This window comes from Rhodotorula toruloides (genome assembly GCF_000320785.1).
Source record: "Rhodotorula toruloides NP11 unplaced genomic scaffold Scaffold11, whole genome shotgun sequence".
NCBI classification, from domain to species: Eukaryota; Fungi; Basidiomycota; class Microbotryomycetes; order Sporidiobolales; family Sporidiobolaceae; genus Rhodotorula; species Rhodotorula toruloides.
The window spans coordinates 56,015-74,605 of record NW_015622971.1 but is presented as its reverse complement, the minus strand read 5'-3'; the positions used below and the strand labels follow the sequence as shown (position 1 = coordinate 74,605).

The 18,591-nt window shown below is 62.3% G+C and overlaps 7 protein-coding genes across 7 annotated transcripts in view; 4 read left to right on the top strand and 3 right to left on the bottom strand.

Moving 5' to 3' along the window:
- The window catches only part of RHTO_00883 (pre-mRNA-splicing factor CWC25), a gene marked incomplete at both ends in the record, with an annotated part of 1,521 nt that extends 1,142 nt beyond the window's left edge, over positions 1 to 379 (top strand). The window contains one exon of the mRNA XM_016414567.1: positions 87 to 379. Within this exon, the coding sequence (XP_016273248.1) occupies positions 87 to 379 (293 nt within the window). The remainder of the gene's footprint in view (positions 1 to 86) is intronic.
- A 738-nt stretch (positions 380 to 1,117) lies between these two features.
- On the bottom strand, positions 1,118 to 2,015 carry RHTO_00882 (uncharacterized protein; the record flags this gene model as incomplete). Its single annotated transcript, XM_016414566.1, has 2 exons — positions 1,118 to 1,388; positions 1,792 to 2,015. 2 exons carry the CDS (start codon positions 2,013 to 2,015, stop codon positions 1,118 to 1,120), a joined length of 495 nt encoding a protein of 164 aa, XP_016273247.1.
- A 114-nt stretch (positions 2,016 to 2,129) lies between these two features.
- Positions 2,130 to 4,432, top strand: RHTO_00881 (cell-cycle checkpoint protein; the record flags this gene model as incomplete). Its single annotated transcript, XM_016414565.1, has 13 exons — positions 2,130 to 2,337; positions 2,435 to 2,663; positions 2,723 to 2,888; positions 2,968 to 3,072; positions 3,132 to 3,178; positions 3,243 to 3,260; positions 3,320 to 3,381; positions 3,447 to 3,574; positions 3,655 to 3,709; positions 3,769 to 3,822; positions 3,878 to 3,912; positions 3,974 to 4,217; positions 4,284 to 4,432. 13 exons carry the CDS (start codon positions 2,130 to 2,132, stop codon positions 4,430 to 4,432), a joined length of 1,500 nt encoding a protein of 499 aa, XP_016273246.1.
- A 342-nt stretch (positions 4,433 to 4,774) lies between these two features.
- Positions 4,775 to 6,935, top strand: RHTO_00880 (CS and HSP20-like domain protein; the record flags this gene model as incomplete). The annotated part of the gene is made up of 2 exons (XM_016414564.1): positions 4,775 to 5,068; positions 5,127 to 6,935. The coding sequence occupies 2 exons, from the start codon at positions 4,775 to 4,777 to the stop codon at positions 6,933 to 6,935; spliced, it is 2,103 nt and encodes a 700-aa protein (XP_016273245.1).
- An 81-nt stretch (positions 6,936 to 7,016) lies between these two features.
- RHTO_00879 (C6 transcription factor) lies at positions 7,017 to 10,593 on the bottom strand (the record flags this gene model as incomplete). The annotated part of the gene is made up of 9 exons (XM_016414563.1): positions 7,017 to 7,462; positions 7,524 to 7,586; positions 7,649 to 7,902; positions 7,964 to 8,163; positions 8,219 to 9,480; positions 9,663 to 9,823; positions 10,209 to 10,266; positions 10,358 to 10,391; positions 10,471 to 10,593. 9 exons carry the CDS (start codon positions 10,591 to 10,593, stop codon positions 7,017 to 7,019), a joined length of 2,601 nt encoding a protein of 866 aa, XP_016273244.1.
- A 738-nt stretch (positions 10,594 to 11,331) lies between these two features.
- On the top strand, positions 11,332 to 15,799 carry RHTO_00878 (DNA-directed RNA polymerase II subunit RPB2; the record flags this gene model as incomplete). Its single annotated transcript, XM_016414562.1, has 10 exons — positions 11,332 to 11,649; positions 11,728 to 11,840; positions 11,915 to 12,062; positions 12,133 to 12,222; positions 12,283 to 12,672; positions 12,741 to 15,151; positions 15,253 to 15,339; positions 15,418 to 15,491; positions 15,557 to 15,586; positions 15,699 to 15,799. 10 exons carry the CDS (start codon positions 11,332 to 11,334, stop codon positions 15,797 to 15,799), a joined length of 3,762 nt encoding a protein of 1,253 aa, XP_016273243.1.
- Positions 15,800 to 17,293: 1,494 nt separating this feature from the next.
- On the bottom strand, positions 17,294 to 17,941 carry RHTO_00877 (uncharacterized protein; the record flags this gene model as incomplete). Its single annotated transcript, XM_016414561.1, has 1 exon — positions 17,294 to 17,941. One exon carries the CDS (start codon positions 17,939 to 17,941, stop codon positions 17,294 to 17,296), a length of 648 nt encoding a protein of 215 aa, XP_016273242.1.
- Between the last annotated feature and the right edge of the window lie 650 nt (positions 17,942 to 18,591).

The following is an 18,591-nucleotide window of genomic DNA, read 5'->3' as shown; positions in this document are numbered from 1 at the left end:
CCACAACCGACCCGACTACGGTCCTCGCGCTGCCGCTCCTCCTTCCGCCCGCCCACCACCGCCTCCCTCCGCCGCCACCTCCGCAGCAGACGAAGCAGCGCGCAAAGCAGCCCTCGCCGCCCGTCTCGAAGCGATGCAGTCCTCCGCCGCCTCCCTCTCCGCCTCTCGCGCCGAGCGGCTGTCGAAACTTGAAGCGGAGGACCGGGCGTCGCACGAGCGCGAGGAGCGGGAGAGGAAGGAACGAGGAAGGGCGGGAGATGGAGTTGGACCGGGGTTCATTGCGAAGGCGCAGGGAGTCGTGTACGGAGGTGGGATGGATTTGGGCGAACGCATGCGACGGAGCGGGCGCGTCGGGCTCGTTGGGGACAGGGACGACTGAGTTGTGTGTGCGTAGCTTGCAGGGCAGTCTCTGTTGAACGTCGTTCGCATACTCCTTCTCCGGGAGCTCACGAGGACTGGTCGCTCCTCTCGCACTCGGCCTTCGTGATGCAAGATGAGAAGGATCACTCTATTGCTCGATCCGCTGCATCGGCAAGTCAACGCCTCTACTGCAGTTCTAAGCTCCTCCAAGTTGTGCTTGTTGTAGAGGTTCTCCGTCTCCCGTCTCGGCCTCCTTGCCTCCCACCGCCTTCTCCAACACCTTGCCCCTCGCACGATCGACGTCCCATTCTCGTCCTCGTTCACCCGCTTCGCGCCTCGTCTTGCATGCCGGACCGCCGACGCTCGAAAGCCCTGCTGGGGAAGCGACGCCGCCGCCTGCTCCGCTGCCTCATCCCGCCGCCGGCTGCTCTTCGTACGCGAGCGCGCATGTCGTGCTTATGAAACAGACGAGAGGTCGAGGATGGCCGGGGTCGCGCGAATTGCAGGGAAGCGGGGAGGGCGCAACTTGAGGGGCGAAAGGCGCGAGGGGAGCAGACGAAACGCCGTGGTTGGTGCAGGATAGCTTGTTGCGCTGCTGCAAAGCGCAAAGAAGAGTCAGCGCGGCCGAATGAAGATACAGGAAGCGTCGGGCCTCACCGAATCCCTTGACCGCGCCCCGCTCGAATGCTTCGCTCTGCGGCTGGCCGGTCCGGCGCTCTTTCCCCGCCCTTCCAGCAGAAAGCACGCGAAGCCTGCCTCAAAGGCTCAGCCCGACCTTCTTGAGATCCACCTCCGCCTCTCCCGCCTGCTCAGCTCCTCCTGTCGCGCTCGACGATCCAGCAGCAACCAACCTCGGCCTCACGCCCAGAGTCGCACAAGCAGTGCGGTACTTTGACCGAAGGGACGAGAGGAGGGCGGGGATGTCAATGTCGGCGTTGGATGCCGAGGAGGAGGAGAGGGAGGACGAGTTGTTTGAGGTTGGGAATTGGAAGACGAGGGAGAGGATTTGGTCGAGGGATTGAGATGCCCTGTTGGGTGGATTTGCGGAGGAGGAAGGTAGAATGGACGCAAGAGAAGGTGGAAATGAGAGAGGCAGTGTTTCGTGGAGACGAAACGGTGTGACAGTACGAGATTGGGCACGTGGCGAAAGAAAGGAGTGGAAAGGTCAGCGTACTGTATTGCGCGGTACGAGGACAGGGGTTGTAGACGCGAACGCTCCCCGCCAAGACGCAACAGACAGTAGAGGATGTCCCAGAAGCGTTCTGTCGCCACCGCTTCTCCTGCTACACACTCCTGCATCCGCTGCCACACCTCAAAAGCCACGACTCGAACTTCAAGCGAGACGACTGCTGGAAAGAGGCCGCCCTGCCCGTCTGAACGCCTCATCCTGGACTGCGAGCGAAACGGCGAAGGTGTCAACGCTGAACGCACCTGCCCGAGTCCTTGCCCTGCGCTGCGAGGATGCCCTTCCACAGTCGCGCCATGCCCTCGTAGTAGCCGACCTCCTCGCACAGCTCCCAGGCCTTTTCCCTGCCGAGTTCCCTCCCCTCGAAGAGGCCGTGCAGCTCGCCGTGCGGGAGCCCAGCGTCGAACCCGCGCTGGTAGAACTGTTGCTCGAGGTCGAGGAGCGGGTCGAACGAGAGCTGCATGTCCATCTGTGCGGTGTGAGCGTGGCAAAGCGAAGCGCAAGAGCGAGAGGGAGGGTTGGTCCAGGACGACTCGCTGGCTGTTCGCTGTCACCGCTCGCCGTGCGCTCGCTTCGACTCAGGATGCCTTCCATCGTCGACACGGTGCTGCACGACCCGCGCAAACGCGTCCTCGCTGCCGACGACGCCGTCTCTCGCCCGCTCAAGCGCACCAAGCACTCGCTCGCTCGCAACGCGCAACGGGCACACGCTGGGACTGTGGGACTCGCTGGGACGGTCAACGGAGAGTCTGCGAGGCTCGTCACCCGCTCGCCAGAGACCGGGGCGCAGGGTGCGGCTCTCACTCTCGCTCGCTCGACTGACCCCCCTCCCTCTCCTGCTCGAACGGCTCTCTCACCCTCGTTCGTGCTCGCGCTCGACCGTGACAGCGCTCATCGTGACTCGTTCAAGGCCCTTTCACATCGGCCGCTCGCCCAACAACGACTACATCGTCCCGCACCCGGCCGTCTCGGCGCGACACTGCGCCCTCTACGCCCTCGAGGCCGACACGGGCGAAGTCGTCGTCTGCCTCGAGGACGAATCCACCAACGGCACACTACACAACGACCGCAAGGTCAGACACACCACCGTCGTTCTCAATGACGGCGACAAGGTCGAGTGCGTCGCGCGCGAACACCCGCCTCAGTTTCCGCTGCTAACGCCTCGCTCGACCTCAGGATCGGCGGCCAGGTCTTTCGCTACCACCACACGGCTCGCGATGCAGCAGCGCGACAGGACGCGGCCTCTGACGCCGCCCCTCAGCGCGTCGGCGACTACCTCGTCCTCCCGCGCACGCTTGGCAGCGGCGCCTTCTCCCAAGTCCACCTCGCACTCTCGACGGTCGTACGTCTGGTCTATCTCGCTACCTCCTGCACTGAGGGGCGAGCTGACCCGAGCTTTCGCCGCCGGGCGCGAATCGCAGACGCTGAAGCAGGTCGCGTGCAAGAAGCTCCCGCGCCGCCGCGTCTCGGGCGACAGGCTCCTCGTCATTCAGCGCGAGATCGACATGCTCAAGTCCGCCCGCCACGTGGGTCGTCCTACATCGCAAGCGAGACGAGCGGATGCTGACGACGGGTGTTCGCGCAGCCTGGCATCAACAAGATCGAGGCGGTCGAGGTCGACAACGAGTTTGTGTGTGTCGGGTTCGTGGATGTGGAGGAGGGGCGAGCTGATCTTCCGTTCGTATCGCTCACACAGGCACATTTTCCTCGAGCTGTACGCACCTCGCTCGCAACATGCAGGCGATTAGCCACTGACTCGCGCGCTCTTTGCAGTGTTCCCGGAGGCGACCTCTTCACCTACCTGATCACGCGCACCCGCCTCGACGCACCCGAAGGCACGCTGTTCACCCTTCCGCCCCCTCCCTGCCTACCTAACTCCGCTCGTCCCCCTCCGCCACAGCCAAATGGATCCTCTACCAGCTCCTCAAAGCCCTCGAGTACCTCCACGACGAGCTCGGAGTCGCGCATAGGGACGTCAAGCTTGAGAACGTGATCTTGGCGACGAGGGGACCGTTCCCGAGGGTACAGGTGCGTCATGATCCCTGTTGATCCGCGGAGTGACGAGTGAAGAGCTGATGCGGTCGAACGATTTCGTCGATGATGCACAGCTTGGCGACTTTGGGCAGGCCCGCTACGCTGACCAGAGGTTCAAGTCGCTTCAGGGCAAGCCTGGCCATCCGCTCATCTTTGCGCAGTCGTCGCTAACGCTCTGATGTCTGTAGGCACACTGCAGTACATGGCGCCGGAACAGCTGCTCGCTTGGACTCGTCACGAAGGTCCGTTGCCGAGACAGCTTGAGCGAGGATTCTCACTGACGAGGTGTTTGCGCAGGCTACGACGGCAAGAAGGCCGACATCTGGGCGGCTGTGCGTCAACTGAACGGGCATCCGAAGCGCGCTGAAGCTGACCCAGATCGCGCCTTCACAGGGCATCCTCTTCGCGCTCCTCCTCACCGGCGGCCACCCCTTTGAGCCCTTCATGACCTCGTCCTCCGCCGCCTCCGCTCGCTACCGCCCGCACGGCAAAGCCAAAGCCGACTCGGACGCCCTCTTCGGTCGCTCTGCCGTCGCTGAACTCGCGCGCACGCCGGCTGACAAGCCTGTGTGCAAGAACGTCGTCAAGGGGGAGATGGTCTTGCCGGACATGCACTTCGGAAGTGGAGATGCGGATGGTGCGTTGCGCTCGCCCTCTTCCCACGATTGAAGACGAAGCTCACGAGATACGACCTGACCCGCAGTTCGCGCCCTCTTGAACTCGATGCTCCACCCGCTCGCCTCGTCCCGCTGCACAGCACACCAAGCCCTCCAGTCTCACTGGTTCAAGTCAAGCGAAGCGCAGCTCGAAGAACTCTACAGGCGCGTCGTGGTCGAGCGCACGGAGGGGTAGATTCGTTGTTCGGCAGGGTTTCGCTTGATGGGCGGGACGGCGGAGGGATGGAAACGGAATCTGGAACGGAATAGATGGATGCATGGTTTGCAATGGGCTGTCTCCGCTTCTGTGTCCTCGTCCCGCGACTTTCGACTGATGAGAATCGCGAGTCGAGACGATGTGGACTGGCGGAACTTGTGCGACTTGAGAGCCTCCAGAGTGATGCTGGAGTGCGCACCAGATCCTCGCCAACCCGTCTGAACGAGTGCAGCGGCGTCGCAAGCTCCTTCTGCTCGTCGTTCCCGCTCGTCCGCTTCTCTCGCCTCGACTGCTCCGCTCACTCGCTCCGATCCGGCTGAGATGGCACGCATACCTCCATCAGCCGACACACTATCCTTCCCGACCACCCCCTCGCTCCTCAACCCGCACTTCGAGTCGTATAAGCTCGCCTCCCCACCTCGAGGCGACGACGCAGTCACGACCTTCCCGCTGCCTCGAGTATTCAAGACGCCTGCACTTCCCGACCATGCGCGATTGAGCTACAACGAGGTGTCGGACCGGGCGAGGTTCAACCATCTGCAGGCGGGCAAGGAGGGGGAGGTTCTGTTCGTAGATGGAGAGGGAGTTGTCACGGCGGTCCAGGTGGACAAGGCGGTACGTCACGATGCTGAGCGTATGGAGAGATCCCTTGCTGACATTCTCCGCCATTCAGACTGCCCAGCCAAACTTCCAAACCGTCCTTCGCCTACCTCCTCCGCCCTCGACCCCGACTCTCGTCCCCGAATACCCCGCCGCATTACCTCTCGCCGCAGCCCTCTGGGTGGTCACAGACGGCCGAGGCTCGCTCTACCTCGTCCGCATCGACCGGTCGAAGGCGGAGTGGACAGGCGAGATCCAGACGTCATTCCGACTCCGACAGGAAGAAACGCCGTTCAGGTTGCACGCCGCCGAGCAGCTGAACGAAGAGGAGGCGATTCTATTGCTCTCGGTCGTCGTCAAAGAGGCGGGCAAGCCGGACAGTCAGGCGCCTCCAGCACCTTCGACCTCGCTCGGCTCGACTGCGCGCCGGCCGATCCCTTCGACGACTTCTTTTCACTACCTCTCGACACGTATACCGCTACGACCATCCGAGGCGTCGACACCGCTGGTGCTGAAAGTGGACTGGCGACTAAAGGGACAGGACTTGCCGTCGTACGTCTCGTTCGATGCGGCTGCCGGAAGGTTCGTCGTCGGCTCGACGTCGCGGCTCGTGCAGGTCGAGGCCGAGGGGACGAAGGGTGCGGAGACTGAGGCTGGACAGGGCGAAGACGTTGACATGGGAGATGAGGAGGAGTCTAGCGGGCAGGCAGGCGGACAAGTTGCCGGCACTGCAGCGCCCAAGCCTCCACCATTTTCGTGGATCCAGGACAAGGATTCGGTTACCGTCGCGTTCCCAGTTCCCTCCGACACGCCGACCTCGAGCATCCGGGTGACCTTCTCCCGCCAGTTTGTCTCGCTTCATGTCGCCTCTGCCGCCGCCGCCCTCGCCTCTTCGTCTCCCGTCTCCGCCGCCGCGCTCCCTCATGTCTCGCACAAGAAGCTGTGGGATGATATCCTCCCGCATCAAAGCGTCTGGACCTTCGACCGAGAAGCGGAGGGTCGCAACTCGTCCTACGGCCTCCTTACACTCCACCTCGAGAAGGCGAATACTGGAACACGGTGGTCCGACGTCTTTGCGTCGACCAAGGTCCCGACAGATGACCCTTCGAGCGCCAAGATTGTCGAACTCGACCCGCAGCAGGAGTACGAGGACGTCCCAGAGACACTCGACCCGAGCGAGTTGGCTGCTATCACGGAAAGGATGGAGCAGTGGGCGCAGGGGATCATGAAGGGCGGACTTGCGCATAGCGAGGAAGGGCTCGGCTCGGGCATCCCGACCAGCTTGATGGGCGACGAGATCGACGTCGAGGTGGACGCCGAGTCTGGACGGCCGTTCATCGTCACGTGGATCGAGGAGGCAGCGACGCCGGGCACGCCACGCCTTGTCTGCCCTCACCCTAGCGTTCCCTACTCGCTCCTCTCGACCGCGATCCCGCTCGCTTCGTCTGCACCGTCCGACCCGACCGTTACGATCAAGCACGACGTCGACGGCCTCCTCTTGGCCCCTCCCTCCTCGTCCGATACCTATCGCTGGACCCACCAGTCCACCTTCCCAGCACTCGCCTTCGTGCTTGCAACCAAGCGAGACACCCGCTTCGTCTACCACTACTCGACGCGCGCCTGTCTCGCTTTCGACGCGCCTGCACTCTTGCCAGGTCCACAGACGACGCGGCACAACCTCAGCGGCGGGAACCTCTTTGCTTACTTTGCACCTCCGGTCGGGCGGACACGGGAGACGAAGGGAATGCAAATGGTTGTGCGGGTGGGCGGTCCTGGGAGCGGAGCGCTGATGGGCGTCGCGGCGGTCGAGCTGGACGCAGGCGAGACAGCTGTGCTCGCGCTGTGCGAGAAGGAGCTGGTCGTTCTGCGGATTCTCTCGTAGCGTCTGCTGGCAACGCGATACACCGGTCGGAAAGACAGAGAAACCCACGTCTGTGCAGAGTCGAAGCAAACAGTCCGGAAGTTACATAGACGAACCGTTCCACTTCCCTTGCGCCGCCTCGTTGAGAACCGCTCGCGCAAGCTCGTCGAGATTCGCCTCCTCCCGCTCCGACTTCTCCAACTCCGCCTGCGTCATTGCTGCCGCAGCGAGAACGTCGCCAAACGGCTGAGCATTGTCACCCTCGAGGATCTCCCACACGTTCGCGAGCTCGCGCTTCTCGGCACGGGAGGGCGGGAAGGGCGTGCTGGAGTGCAAGTCGTCGGCGGCGGACGAGCCGGAGAAGGACTCGTTCAGGACGATGAAGGGGTCGGCGAGCAGGCGCTGGAGGATGAGGGCGGTGACGGATCCGACGGCTGACTTGTTCGCTTGTTGTGCACGAATCAGGGCTTTGACGTCGTTGGCGCGCTCGGCGGCCAGGGTCAAGTCGCCGCGGCGAGAGGCGAGGGCGAGGGCGCGGATGAGGGCGCCTGTGCGAGAACCGGGTTAGCCTGCTCGCGACCGAGCCAGTGACTGGGAAGGAAAACGCACGACCAGCGACAGCCCACATCCAGTTCTGGAAGCTGAACAGCAAGCCCGCCTCGAACGAAGAGCCTGCCAAATGCGCGCGTCAGCTCGCTACTTCTACGCAGACTACGGGAGATCGCCCGACTCACCCGCCAACTCGTGCACGCTCGACACGATCGCCTTAGCCGCCTCGAGACACTTCTTGAAGCTATCATCCTCCTCCGACGTGCTGGGCGAGAGGCAGAACGGCTCGTGCATGAGGATGGTACAGACGTGGAGGAGGGTGAAGACGAAGAGCTGGACGTTTTCGAAGGCTGGAGAGGTGTAGTACGAGTGCTGGAGTTCGCGCGGGATGGACATGCGGAAGTGCGAGATGGTGCGTTCAAGATTCTGGTAGGCGGAGCTGCGGGCGCGGGGAAACAATAAGTAGGTGGCGTGGGCGAGATGGGTAGAGCGTGACTCACGTCTCGCGCAAGTCCTGCCCATGTGACAGAGGATACCCGCTCCCGACCGGCTCCGGCGCGCGCTGTAAGAACCTCGTAACGCGACCAAGGAGGACGAATACTTTGAAGCAGAGCTGGTGGCTGCGGACGAGGTGCGGCGGGTTGGCGAAGAAGAAGGAGGGATTGTGAATGCAGAGAGGCGAGGCGAGGAGGTCGTCGCTCTGGCAGACTCGAGCTCGTCAGCGGGGTTGAAGGAGGGCAGTAGAGCGAACTCACCGTGTCGGGCGCTCCAGGCGGGTGCGGCAAAAGTGTCGTGATGTCCTCCTCGGACAAGACCGGCGCCCAGCCCGTCGCAGCGCTCGTCATCCGATCCTGCCCAAAGACGAAATAGAAGACGGACGACCGCTCGGCCAACTCGTCCGGATCGGTCGTCGGCGGGAGCATCGACTTGTCCTTGAGCCTGCTCGTCGTCTGCCGCTTCTTCGGCAACGCCGAATGAGGCGTCCATCCTCCTCCAGACGCCGAATCGGGTGTCGCACCTGCCGGCGACGCATACGACCCCGCTCCTCCCGCCATTCCAGGCAACCGAATCTGGTTGAGGCCAACACAAATCGCCAACCTGCTCGACTGGGCCGACAGCAGCCAAATGTCCGCGAACCTCGCGCTGGTATAGGCGCAAAAGCAGCACAGTACGCTCGCTTGTACGATCTGGAGGAGCTGGCGGCCCTGCTTGAGTGAGGGGTTGAGGAGTGATTCGGCGCGTACGGCGTGGTAGTCGCACAACGAGGTGCCGGAGCCGTCGAGGTCCCAGTAGCGGTACGACTCGGAAGCGAAGAACGAGTCTTCGGCGACCATCATTGCTGCTGTGGCGATCATGGCGTGCAAGAGGCAGGGGATGGGCGCACGAGGGTCGTCAGGTGGGTAGGTCATGCTCGCTCGGAAGCGAGCCTCGTTGATGAGCCCCGTCGCCAGGTGAGGTTTCGAGAAGTAGACGTCCACAAGTCGACGGAGGAGAGAGGGAGAGGGGAGGTCGCTTGGGTAGCCGGAGAGGGTGAGGTCGACTGGTCCGTCCCAAGAAAGGCTGCCGAGTCCATCGAGTTGGCTGAAGTCGAAAGCGGCGGCGAAAGTTGAGGCAGCGGGTTGAGGCGCGCTAGTCGACGAGGACTGCGTAGGCGTCGTTGCGGCTGCCCAGTACTGCGGTGTCGACGCGACCGGCACGTCATGAGCCTGCGTTGCGAGAGAGGGCATAGCGAACGACGAGGTCGGCGCCGCAGACGTCGCCGCATTCGCGCCTGTCGAGAAAAACGGGAGCGACTGCTGCTGCTGCTGCTGTTGCGTTGGCATGGCGAGCGAGGAGGATTCGGCGAGGAGAGCAAGCGGGTCGCGGTGATGCTGGTGGTCGAGGGTGAAGGCCGAGGTGCTTGCTGTCGGGTAGGCGTGCGAGGTGGGTTGCGAGACGAAGGACTGCTGCTGTTGGGGCGGAGCGGAGGATGGGATCGAGCCGCCGTTCTGCCGCGCAAGCTGTTCCTTCAAGTCGGCTGTTATCAAGCGGCAGCATTCAAGCGAAGAAAGGAAGAAAGAAGAAGGCGAATGGCGGACGAGACATCGAGCGCGCGATAGCACGGAATGACGAAAAGGAAGAGGGAGAGCGAGGCTGGTCAGCCTCATCTCAAGAGCACGGAGGAACACAATCCGAGAAGGAGAAATCGCGCCAACTCACCAACCTGCCTGGCCAAACTCGCCACCACCTCCGGATCCACCGCTGCACTCTCATTCCCCTTGCCCTTCCCGCTCGCGTCCCCGGCTTTATCGGAGGTGGATTTGCTAGGTGCGCGAGCGCGGCCGGGGGCGTCGTAGACGCAGGTGAAGGAGTCCGGGTCTCTGTGGTACGCGGAGGGGTGGAGAAGGTAAGTGAGGCAGAGCAGGAGAGTGGGAACGCGAGTGTAGGTCGCAGGCAGTTGGAGACGGGACGAGGAAGATGGGGTGAAGAAGGCAGAGGAACAGATGGGTGCATCACCCAAAATCGCAGTCGAGAGGTAGGACCGAACGGACAGTGAGTGGCGGTGGGATAAGGAGGGCAAGGGCGAGTACGTGTTAGTCCAAGGATGCAGGACGAAGCGCGAAGGAGGAGGAGACGCGTGGCCGACATCGGAATTTCTCGCAGCGGTAGATGTGATAGGACGTAGTCGGAACAGGCAAAGCGGCGAGATGGGGAAGGAAAGCAGGAAAGGGCGACACGAGCATTGGAAGGAACAGCACGACTCACTCGCCGTGCACACGGGCCGACTTGGCGCATCGTCCGCACACAGGCTTGACGCCGTCGCCTGCATCATCCGACCTGATTAGCATGGATTCTCGCGCCTCGAAAAGGGCCTCAACGAGGTCCAGGAGGAAGAGCCGGCAGAGTCGACGCACACTTGACGCGCCTCCTCCTGCATGTCTGGCAGGCCTGCGTGTCTCCGCCAAAGCGATCAATCGTCAGCCTCACGCTCTCGCTCAGCCCGACGAACGTGTTGCTCGGGACGCACCTTTCCCCTCTCGAGCGAGGGTGCATGGCCAGGTCCGACACTGCTGAGCGGTTGGCCGGATGCGATTGCGTCGGAGAATCGCTGTGCGGTTCCTGTCGTCGTCTGTGTGCGGTCTGGCGGCATCGTTGGCGTGCGAGAGGAGCAAGTGGGGCGGTGAAGAGTCTCGGGGACGTGGCTGTTCCCCGACGACGGCGCTGGAACGCAGGTGAGCAGACGATGCGTAGTCTACGTCTCAAACGACGCGGTCTCAGGCAGCCAAGCAACCGAACAGAGCGAGTCGAGGAGGGAGTAACTGCACAAGCAGAGAGGCTTGACCGTTTGTATTCGTCATTACAAAAGTTTGTATTCGACAGGACACTCGCCTCTCTCACTTCGTCGTTGTCGCCCGCCGCTGGGAGTGCTGTTGCTGGTCTCTGTCGCCTGGTCCGTCACGCTTGTACACGTCCACACGCTCGCACGACCCGCCCGCGCCGTCCAGCCCGCCGAGTCGACTCGTCCACTGCACCCCGCGCCACCACTCGGCCTGCACACGCGTGCCAGGCAGCGCGACACAGTCAGTAGCGTGAGTAGACGCTCATTGAAGCGGGTGGGATAGATACGGCGCCATGGAGTTGGGAGGGGCCCAGAGTTGCGGCTGCTGAGCGAGCGACGGAGTGGGCGAGGGCGATGAAGCGGTTGCCGGGCGAGCGGGGGTGCAGCAGCGTGTCTGACCGGGCTGAGGGATGTTGCTGACGAGTCCGACGCTGTCGCAGCAGGTCCAGCGGCTCTGCGTCGTCGAGCATCCTTCCTCCTCCTCCACTCCGCCTACCCTTTCCTCTCCTCGGCCGCACGAAAGCCGACTGAACGACCGACTGTACCGCCATGTCCTACTCGTACGACTACGGCTCGCAATCGCAGTACGGCGGCGCGTACGGTGACAGCGGGACGACGGGGATGGGGATGTACGACGACGACGGCTACGGCGCAGGCGGCGGGGAGGACTACCTCGACGAGACGATCACGCAAGAAGATTGCTGGACCGTCATCGCCGCTTATTTCGCCGACAAGACGCTCGTCAGTCAGCAGATTGACTCGTTCAACGAGTTTGTCAATACGACGATGCAGGAGTTGGTCGACGAGAGTGGGAGCTTGATCCTCGATCAGAACATGCAGCATTCGGGCAAGGCGGGCGATGCGACGGTGAGTCTGCGCGAAGGCCTTCGTCTCCTGTCCTCCCTTCCGAGCGGGAAGCTAATCGCAAATGCCGCGCATACACAGAAACGCTACGAGCTCAAGTTCGAGCAGATCTACCTCTCGAAGCCGACGCAAACCGAGGCGGACGGCACCGTTGCGCCCATGTTCCCGAACGAAGCGCGGTTGCGGAACCTGACGTGCGTCCCGTCCCTCCTTTGTCCGCTATTGTCTAATAAGCGGGCAGCTGACTTTGAGTGTCGGACGGGTGCAGCTACTCGGCCCCGCTGTACATCGATGTCAAGAAGCGCGTGTTGGTGCAAGAGTCGGACGAGCCTGATCCGGAGACGGGCGAGTTGGTGTGGACGGAGGAGAAGGACGACGATGAGGCGGGCGAGGAGGAAAAGATTTACATTGGGAAGGTGCGTCGCGGTCGACCGTGAAGCTGAGGAGCGGCGCAGGGCTGATCCGGATGGTACACCGCGTCCACAGGTCCCAATCATGCTTCAGTCCGACTTCTGTATCCTCGAGAACCTGGAGGAGAAGGACAAGCTTGAGTTGAACGAGTGCCCGTACGACAAGGTGCGTCCTGCTTCACCTCTCCGCCAACCACCTAGAAGCTGACCCGGTTTCCGTGCGCAGGGCGGATACTTCGTCATCAACGGGTCGGAGAAGGTCCTCATCGCGCAGGAACGGATGGCGACGAACCGCGTCTACGTCTTTGCCAAGTCGCAGCCGTCGCCCGTCTCGTACCTCGCCGAGATTCGCAGTGCGGTCGAGAAGGGCGGCAAGACGATCTCGTCCTTGCAGATCAAGATGATGCGGAGAACGGAGCGCCAGTCGGGCCAGACCATCAAGTCTACTATCCCGTACATCCGCGCCGACATCCCCATCGTCGTCGTGTTCCGCGCCCTCGACCTTATCCCCGACCGCGACATCCTCGACCGCATCTGCTACGACCGCAACGACACCGAGCTCTTCGAGATGATGAAGCCATGTCTCGAAGACGCGTTCCCGATCCAGAGCCGAGACGTGAGTTCCGCATCGCAGACCCTCCTTCGAGGTTTCGTGTGCATGCGTGCTGAACTCTGCGAGCTTAGGTCGCACTCGACTTTATCGGCCGTCGCGGTACCGTCCCTGCCCTTTCCCGCGACCGCCGCATGAACTACGCGCAAGAGATCCTCCAGAAGGAGATGCTCCCGCACGTCTCGATGGCGCCCGGCCAGAACACCAAGAAGGCCTTCTTCTTCGGCTACATGGTCCACCGCCTCTTGCTCGCCGCGCTCGAGCGACGAGAACTCGACGACCGAGACCACTTCGGCGCGAAGCGGTTGGACTTGGCCGGACCGTTGTTGGCGGCGCTGTTCCGGATGCTGTTCCGCAAATTGACCAAGGACGTCTACCGGCACCTCCAGAAGTGCGTCGAGACCGGCAAACCCTTCAACATCAACTCGGCGATCAAGTCGACGACGATCACGAACGGCTTGAAGTACTCGCTCGCGACGGGCAACTGGGGCGACCAGAAGAAGGCGATGTCGGCCAAGGCGGGTGTCTCGCAGGTGTTGAACCGGTACACGTTCGCGTCGACGCTCTCGCACTTGCGAAGGTGCAACACGCCCATCGGCCGCGACGGCAAGATTGCCAAGCCTCGCCAGCTGCACAACACGCACTGGGGCATGGTCTGCCCCGCCGAGACCCCCGAAGGACAGGCGTGCGGTCTCGTCAAGAACCTCGCGCTCATGGCGTACATCTCGGTCGGCTCGCCGTCGGCGCCCATCGTCGAGTTCCTCGAGGAGTGGGGGATGGAGAACTTGGAGGAGTACTCGTCCGACATGTCCAAGGCGACCAAGGTCTTCGTCAACGGCGTCTGGCAGGGCGTCCATCGCGACCCCGCCCAGCTCGTCTCGACGATCAAGAGCCTCCGTCGCCGCGGCGACATCCAGTACGAGGTCTCGATCGTTCGCGACGTTCGCGAGCGCGAGCTACGCATCTTCACCGACGCGGGGCGCGTCTGCCGACCGCTCTTCGTCGTCGAGGACCAGCGGCTCGCCTTGCGTCGCGAGCACATCGAGATGCTCAGCAACGAGGAGCCGCAGGACCCCGAGGACCCGCCCAAGCTCAAGTGGCCGCAGCTGATCGAGCAGGGCATCGTCGAGTACCTCGATGCGGAGGAGGAGGAGACCGTCATGATCTGCATGACGCCCGAAGACCTCGACATGAGTCGGCAGTTCCGCGACACGGGCACGGTCGAGGCGACGACGACGGGCGACGCGTCGGCGACGGTGCGGACGACGAGCGGCGCCAAGACGCAGACCTGGACGCACTGCGAGATCCACCCTTCCATGATCCTCGGCATCTGCGCCTCGATCATCCCCTTCCCCGACCACAACCAGTCCCCGCGAAACACCTACCAGTCTGCCATGGGCAAGCAGGCTATGGGCGTCTACCTCACCAACTACCAGGTCCGCATGGACACAATGGCCAACATCCTCTACTACCCGCAAAAGCCCCTCGCGACGACGCGCTCGATGGAGTACCTCCACTTCCGCGAGCTGCCCGCCGGACAGAACGCCATCGTCGCCATCCTGTGCTACTCTGGCTACAACCAGGAGGACTCGGTCATCATGAACCAGTCCTCGATCGACCGCGGCCTGTTCCGCTCGCTCTACTACCGGTCCTACATGGACCAGGAGAAGAAGAGCGGGCAGATCCAACTCGAGGAGTTCGAGAAGCCGACGCGCGACACGACCCTCCGCCTCAAGCACGGCACGTACGAGAAGCTCGACCAGGACGGTCTTGTCAGCGTCGGGGAGCGTGTTGCCGGTGAAGACATAATCATCGGCAAGACCGCCCCCATCCCGACCGACTCGGAGGAGCTCGGCCAGCGCCTCAAGACGCACACGAAGCGCGACGTCTCTACGCCGCTCAAGTCGACCGAGAACGGCCTCGTCGACCAGGTCCTCCTCACGACCAACTCGGAAGGCCTCAAGTTTGTCAAGATCCGTATCCGCTCGACCCGTGTGCCCGAGATCGGTGACAAGTTCGCCTCTCGCCACGGTCAGAAGGGTACGATCGGCATTACCTACCGCCACGAGGACATGCCGTTCTCGGCAGAGGGGATCACGCCCGACCTGATCATCAACCCTCACGCCATCCCCTCGCGCATGACCATCGGCCATTTGGTCGAGTGTCTGCTGTCCAAGGTCTCGACGATCACCGGCAACGAAGGCGACGCGACGCCCTTCTCCGAGGTCACGGTCGAGGCCATCTCGGAACTGCTCCGCAAGTACGGCTACCACTCGCGCGGCCTCGAGGTCATGTACAACGGCCACACTGGACGCAAGCTCCAGGCGCAAGTCTACCTCGGCCCGACCTACTACCAGCGCCTCAAGCACATGGTCGGCGACAAGATCCATGCTCGCGCGCGCGGCCCTGTGCAGATCTTGACCCGTCAGCCCGTCGAGGGTCGTTCGAGGGACGGCGGCTTGCGTTTCGGAGAGATGGAGCGCGAGTGAGTCCCGGTTCCTTCTTTCGAGCGACTTTTCCAAGCCGAGGCTGCTCTTCCAAGCCGGAGTTACTCTTCCAGGGTGCTGACTCGTTCCTCACTCGCAGTTGCATGTTGGCGCACGGTGTGGCAGGTTTCTTGAAGGAGAGGATGTTCGAGGCGTCCGACGGGTACCGGATCCACGTTTGCGAGATGTGAGTCGGGGGCTTTCTCTTTGTTCGCTGTTCGCTAACTCGAGCGAGCGCTGACTATGTCGACCCTCCCCTCCGCAGTTGCGGCTTGACGGCGATTGCCAATCTGAAGAAGCAGTCGTTCGAGTGCCGGGCTTGCAAGAACCGGACAGCGAGTGCGTCTCGATTCCTCCCCTTCTTCCTCGTCCGACTCGCACTGACGCTCTCTCCTCCTCAACAGTCGCGCAAGTGCACATTCCTTACGCAGCGAGTGAGTGCAGCTCCCATTCCTCGCCGTGTCTCGTCGACTTTCCTCGCCCTTTCCGCTCCTCGACCGCTCTTTTGGCTTCTTTCGCTGACCGAGGCCTTTTCCCACGTCGCAGAGCTATTGTTCCAGGAGCTACAGTCAATGAATGTCGCCTGCCGGTTCGGCTTCGAGGACAAGGCGTCGCAGAACGCCGCACGCCAGGAAACGGTCGTCTGAACGCGCGCTCCTACTCCCTCCTTTCTTCTCCCGCCTGCAGCATACAATTCGTTCACCGTGTAGTCCTAGTGTAACACCTGGTCACCTTGAAGCAGATCAAACTTTGTGAGAGAGCAAGTCGAGAGCGACAACTGCCGCTCTCCTTCGTCCCGCTCGCTCGACCTCGCTCTTTCGCTGGCTTGGGCGCTCTACCCGGCTGAGAATGGCCTCGTCGACGTACTCGGCGACACCGCAGCCGCCGCAACGCATCCGCATCGTCACTCACCCTCCCCTCGCCCCGCTCCGCGCATGGCTGCCTCTCCCGCACGGCGGCGGCAGTGGGACGGTGGCCGACCTGCTGCACGGCGTCCAGGGGCTCGTGAGGGACGGACGCGCACTCGAGGCGGAGCTGCAGGGTGCGTCGCGATGGTCTTCGTAGCCAGGATCTCGGTCCAGCTGATGAGGGCGTTCCTCACGGACTGAGGGGATCTTCGCTCTCATAGGTGATCGGGGTTGCTCTGACTCGCTAAGGCTACCTGTCGCTTCATTCGCTGCCGCACTAGCGCGAGGCGACGGACTTGCATCTACCTTCTCTCGCTTCGCACGCCAAACTTTCGACTCTTTCGCTTCGTGCAGCTCACGGTGCGACTCGCTCTCAGCAGCCTCCCTGGGCTTTTCAATCGTGCCCTGCGCTGGCTATGAAAACTTGCTCACCACCTACTGGGTCCTGCTCCAGAAGTTTCTCGCCTGTCTTCCGCGGATCTTGCTCCGACACGCTCTGCATGCACAAATCTCCTCTGCTGCTTCTTCGAGTGACCAAGAGCGCCTCCGTGACGTACAGGTTGTCCGTTCTTGTTTCCTCGTCCAGTCCCATCCTTGCACCCGCTCGAAAAGCTTCTCCGGTAAGAGCCTCACTTGCTGTCAGTTGCTGATCAACGAGCACCTTGATGACTGCTTTTTCAGTCTCGCACTTGCGGCCAAAGCGACAGTGGTGCAGCGCATCAGTCGAGGAGGGTGTCGGCCCAGGTGCAACGGCGGAGCAAAACGACTGCTCCTCCCGCCCCGCTCGCCCGCTCCCACTGACGCTTCCTCATCTCCGACATCCGCGCAAGTGCACATTCCGTACGCAAGCAAGTGGGTCCAGCTCCTATTCCTCGCCGCTAAGCCTTCTGCACCTTCCGCGACTGCCCTCTTACTCATCCGCACATCGCGCAACTGCCGCCCTACCCATCCGCACACCTCAAACTAGGCTTCCTGCGTGACTACGTTGAACAGCTGATTAGATCAGCTGACAGCCCCTTTCTTCCTCCTTCTCCTCCTCACAGAAGACAATGTTCCTTCGTTCCGCTTCGCTCGCTGAGAATCGCTCTTCGCGCCGCTCGTCAAGCTAACCATCCAGCACTGCTGACAGAGCTACATTGACCCTGAAAACCATGAGAGAATCGCTACACAAAAGATTACTGCAGAAAGAGAGGAACCCAAAACCACCGCCAAAGTCCTCCTCCTCCTCCTCGCCTAGGCCGTCTTGCTCCTCTTCCTGCCCTGTCCGTCGTCGTCGCCATCCGTCGCCTTCTTGCCGCTGTCCTCGTCGCGGCTCGTCGCCGGCGTAATCGAGATGAAGTCCGCATTGACGAGTCCTTCCGTCCAGCTCTTCACCTCGTTGATCTTGTCCTGAATCTCCCGTACAATTGCAATCGACGCCTCGTTCCCTGCGCGCTTCTGCTGGTAGTTCGCGCGCCTGATGAGCCGGTTGCTCAATTCTTCGACCGTCACAAGGATCGCCCACTCGTTCGCCGCTTCCTCGGCAGCAAGCGACACAGCGTGCGTCTCGTTCAGCTTGACGAGGTCTTCACGACGATAGTGGTTGCCTGCAAATGCAAGCAGCGCGTCGAAGATCGGCTTGAGGACGACGCCGCGGAGAGCGTCCTCGGTGAGCTTGTGCACCACCGCGTCGGGGATGTAGGCGTGCGGTAGACGAGGACGAATGCGGTCATGCTCGACACACGGCACTCCAGCGGCCTGCTTCAGCGAAGCTTGAGCCTGTCCGCTGAGAGCGCCGAACTCGTTGAAGAGCGGGATGTGCGGTTCGGCGAAGGGTTCGCTGGCGTTGCATTGAGCTTTCCAGCCGCCCTTGGTGATTTGAGCATTCGGTAGAGCCGTCATTGGCCTTTGCCTTGGCCAGGAGCGAGTGGCAAGAGCGAGAGAAGAGGCTGAGGAGGGAGGAAAAGGGAAGAGAGAGGTGCGGCGGAAGCCATTCGCGGCCGGCAGAAGGGTTGCCAGGCATCTGCGCGATCGACGGTGGAGGACAAGGTCAGCTGAGTGATCGTGCGGAAGGGAAGGACCCAGCCGCACCCTCTTGCAGATGAGAGCGGAGCAGCTGCACGTCGCTGGATTGGCCAGACAAGGATCGAGGGAGGCACGCGAGAGTTGTTTGAGGTCAGCTGATGTTCCAGAAGCAAGGGTCAAGCGAGGCAAGCGGAGGCGAAGGAGAAGGAGAAGGTGATGGGGACGCTCCCTCTCTTCCTGCTCTTGTCCTTCCTCCTTCTCACGCTTTTCCGTTTGCTGTATTCACCTTATTCGCTTGTCCGCTTTTTGCTTTGACTGATCTGTGCTTCACGCTGCCACAACTCCAGTCCAGCTACTTGCTCCTCTGCGAAGGAGACTTACTCGCCAGGGTGTAAGGACACCCTGGACGCCCACACCGCTTCTCCAGTCTCTCACTTGCGGCCAAAGTGACAGTGGCACAGCGCATCAGTCGAGGAAGGTGTCGGCACGCCCAGGTGCAATGGCGGAGCAAAACGAGTGAGTGCTCC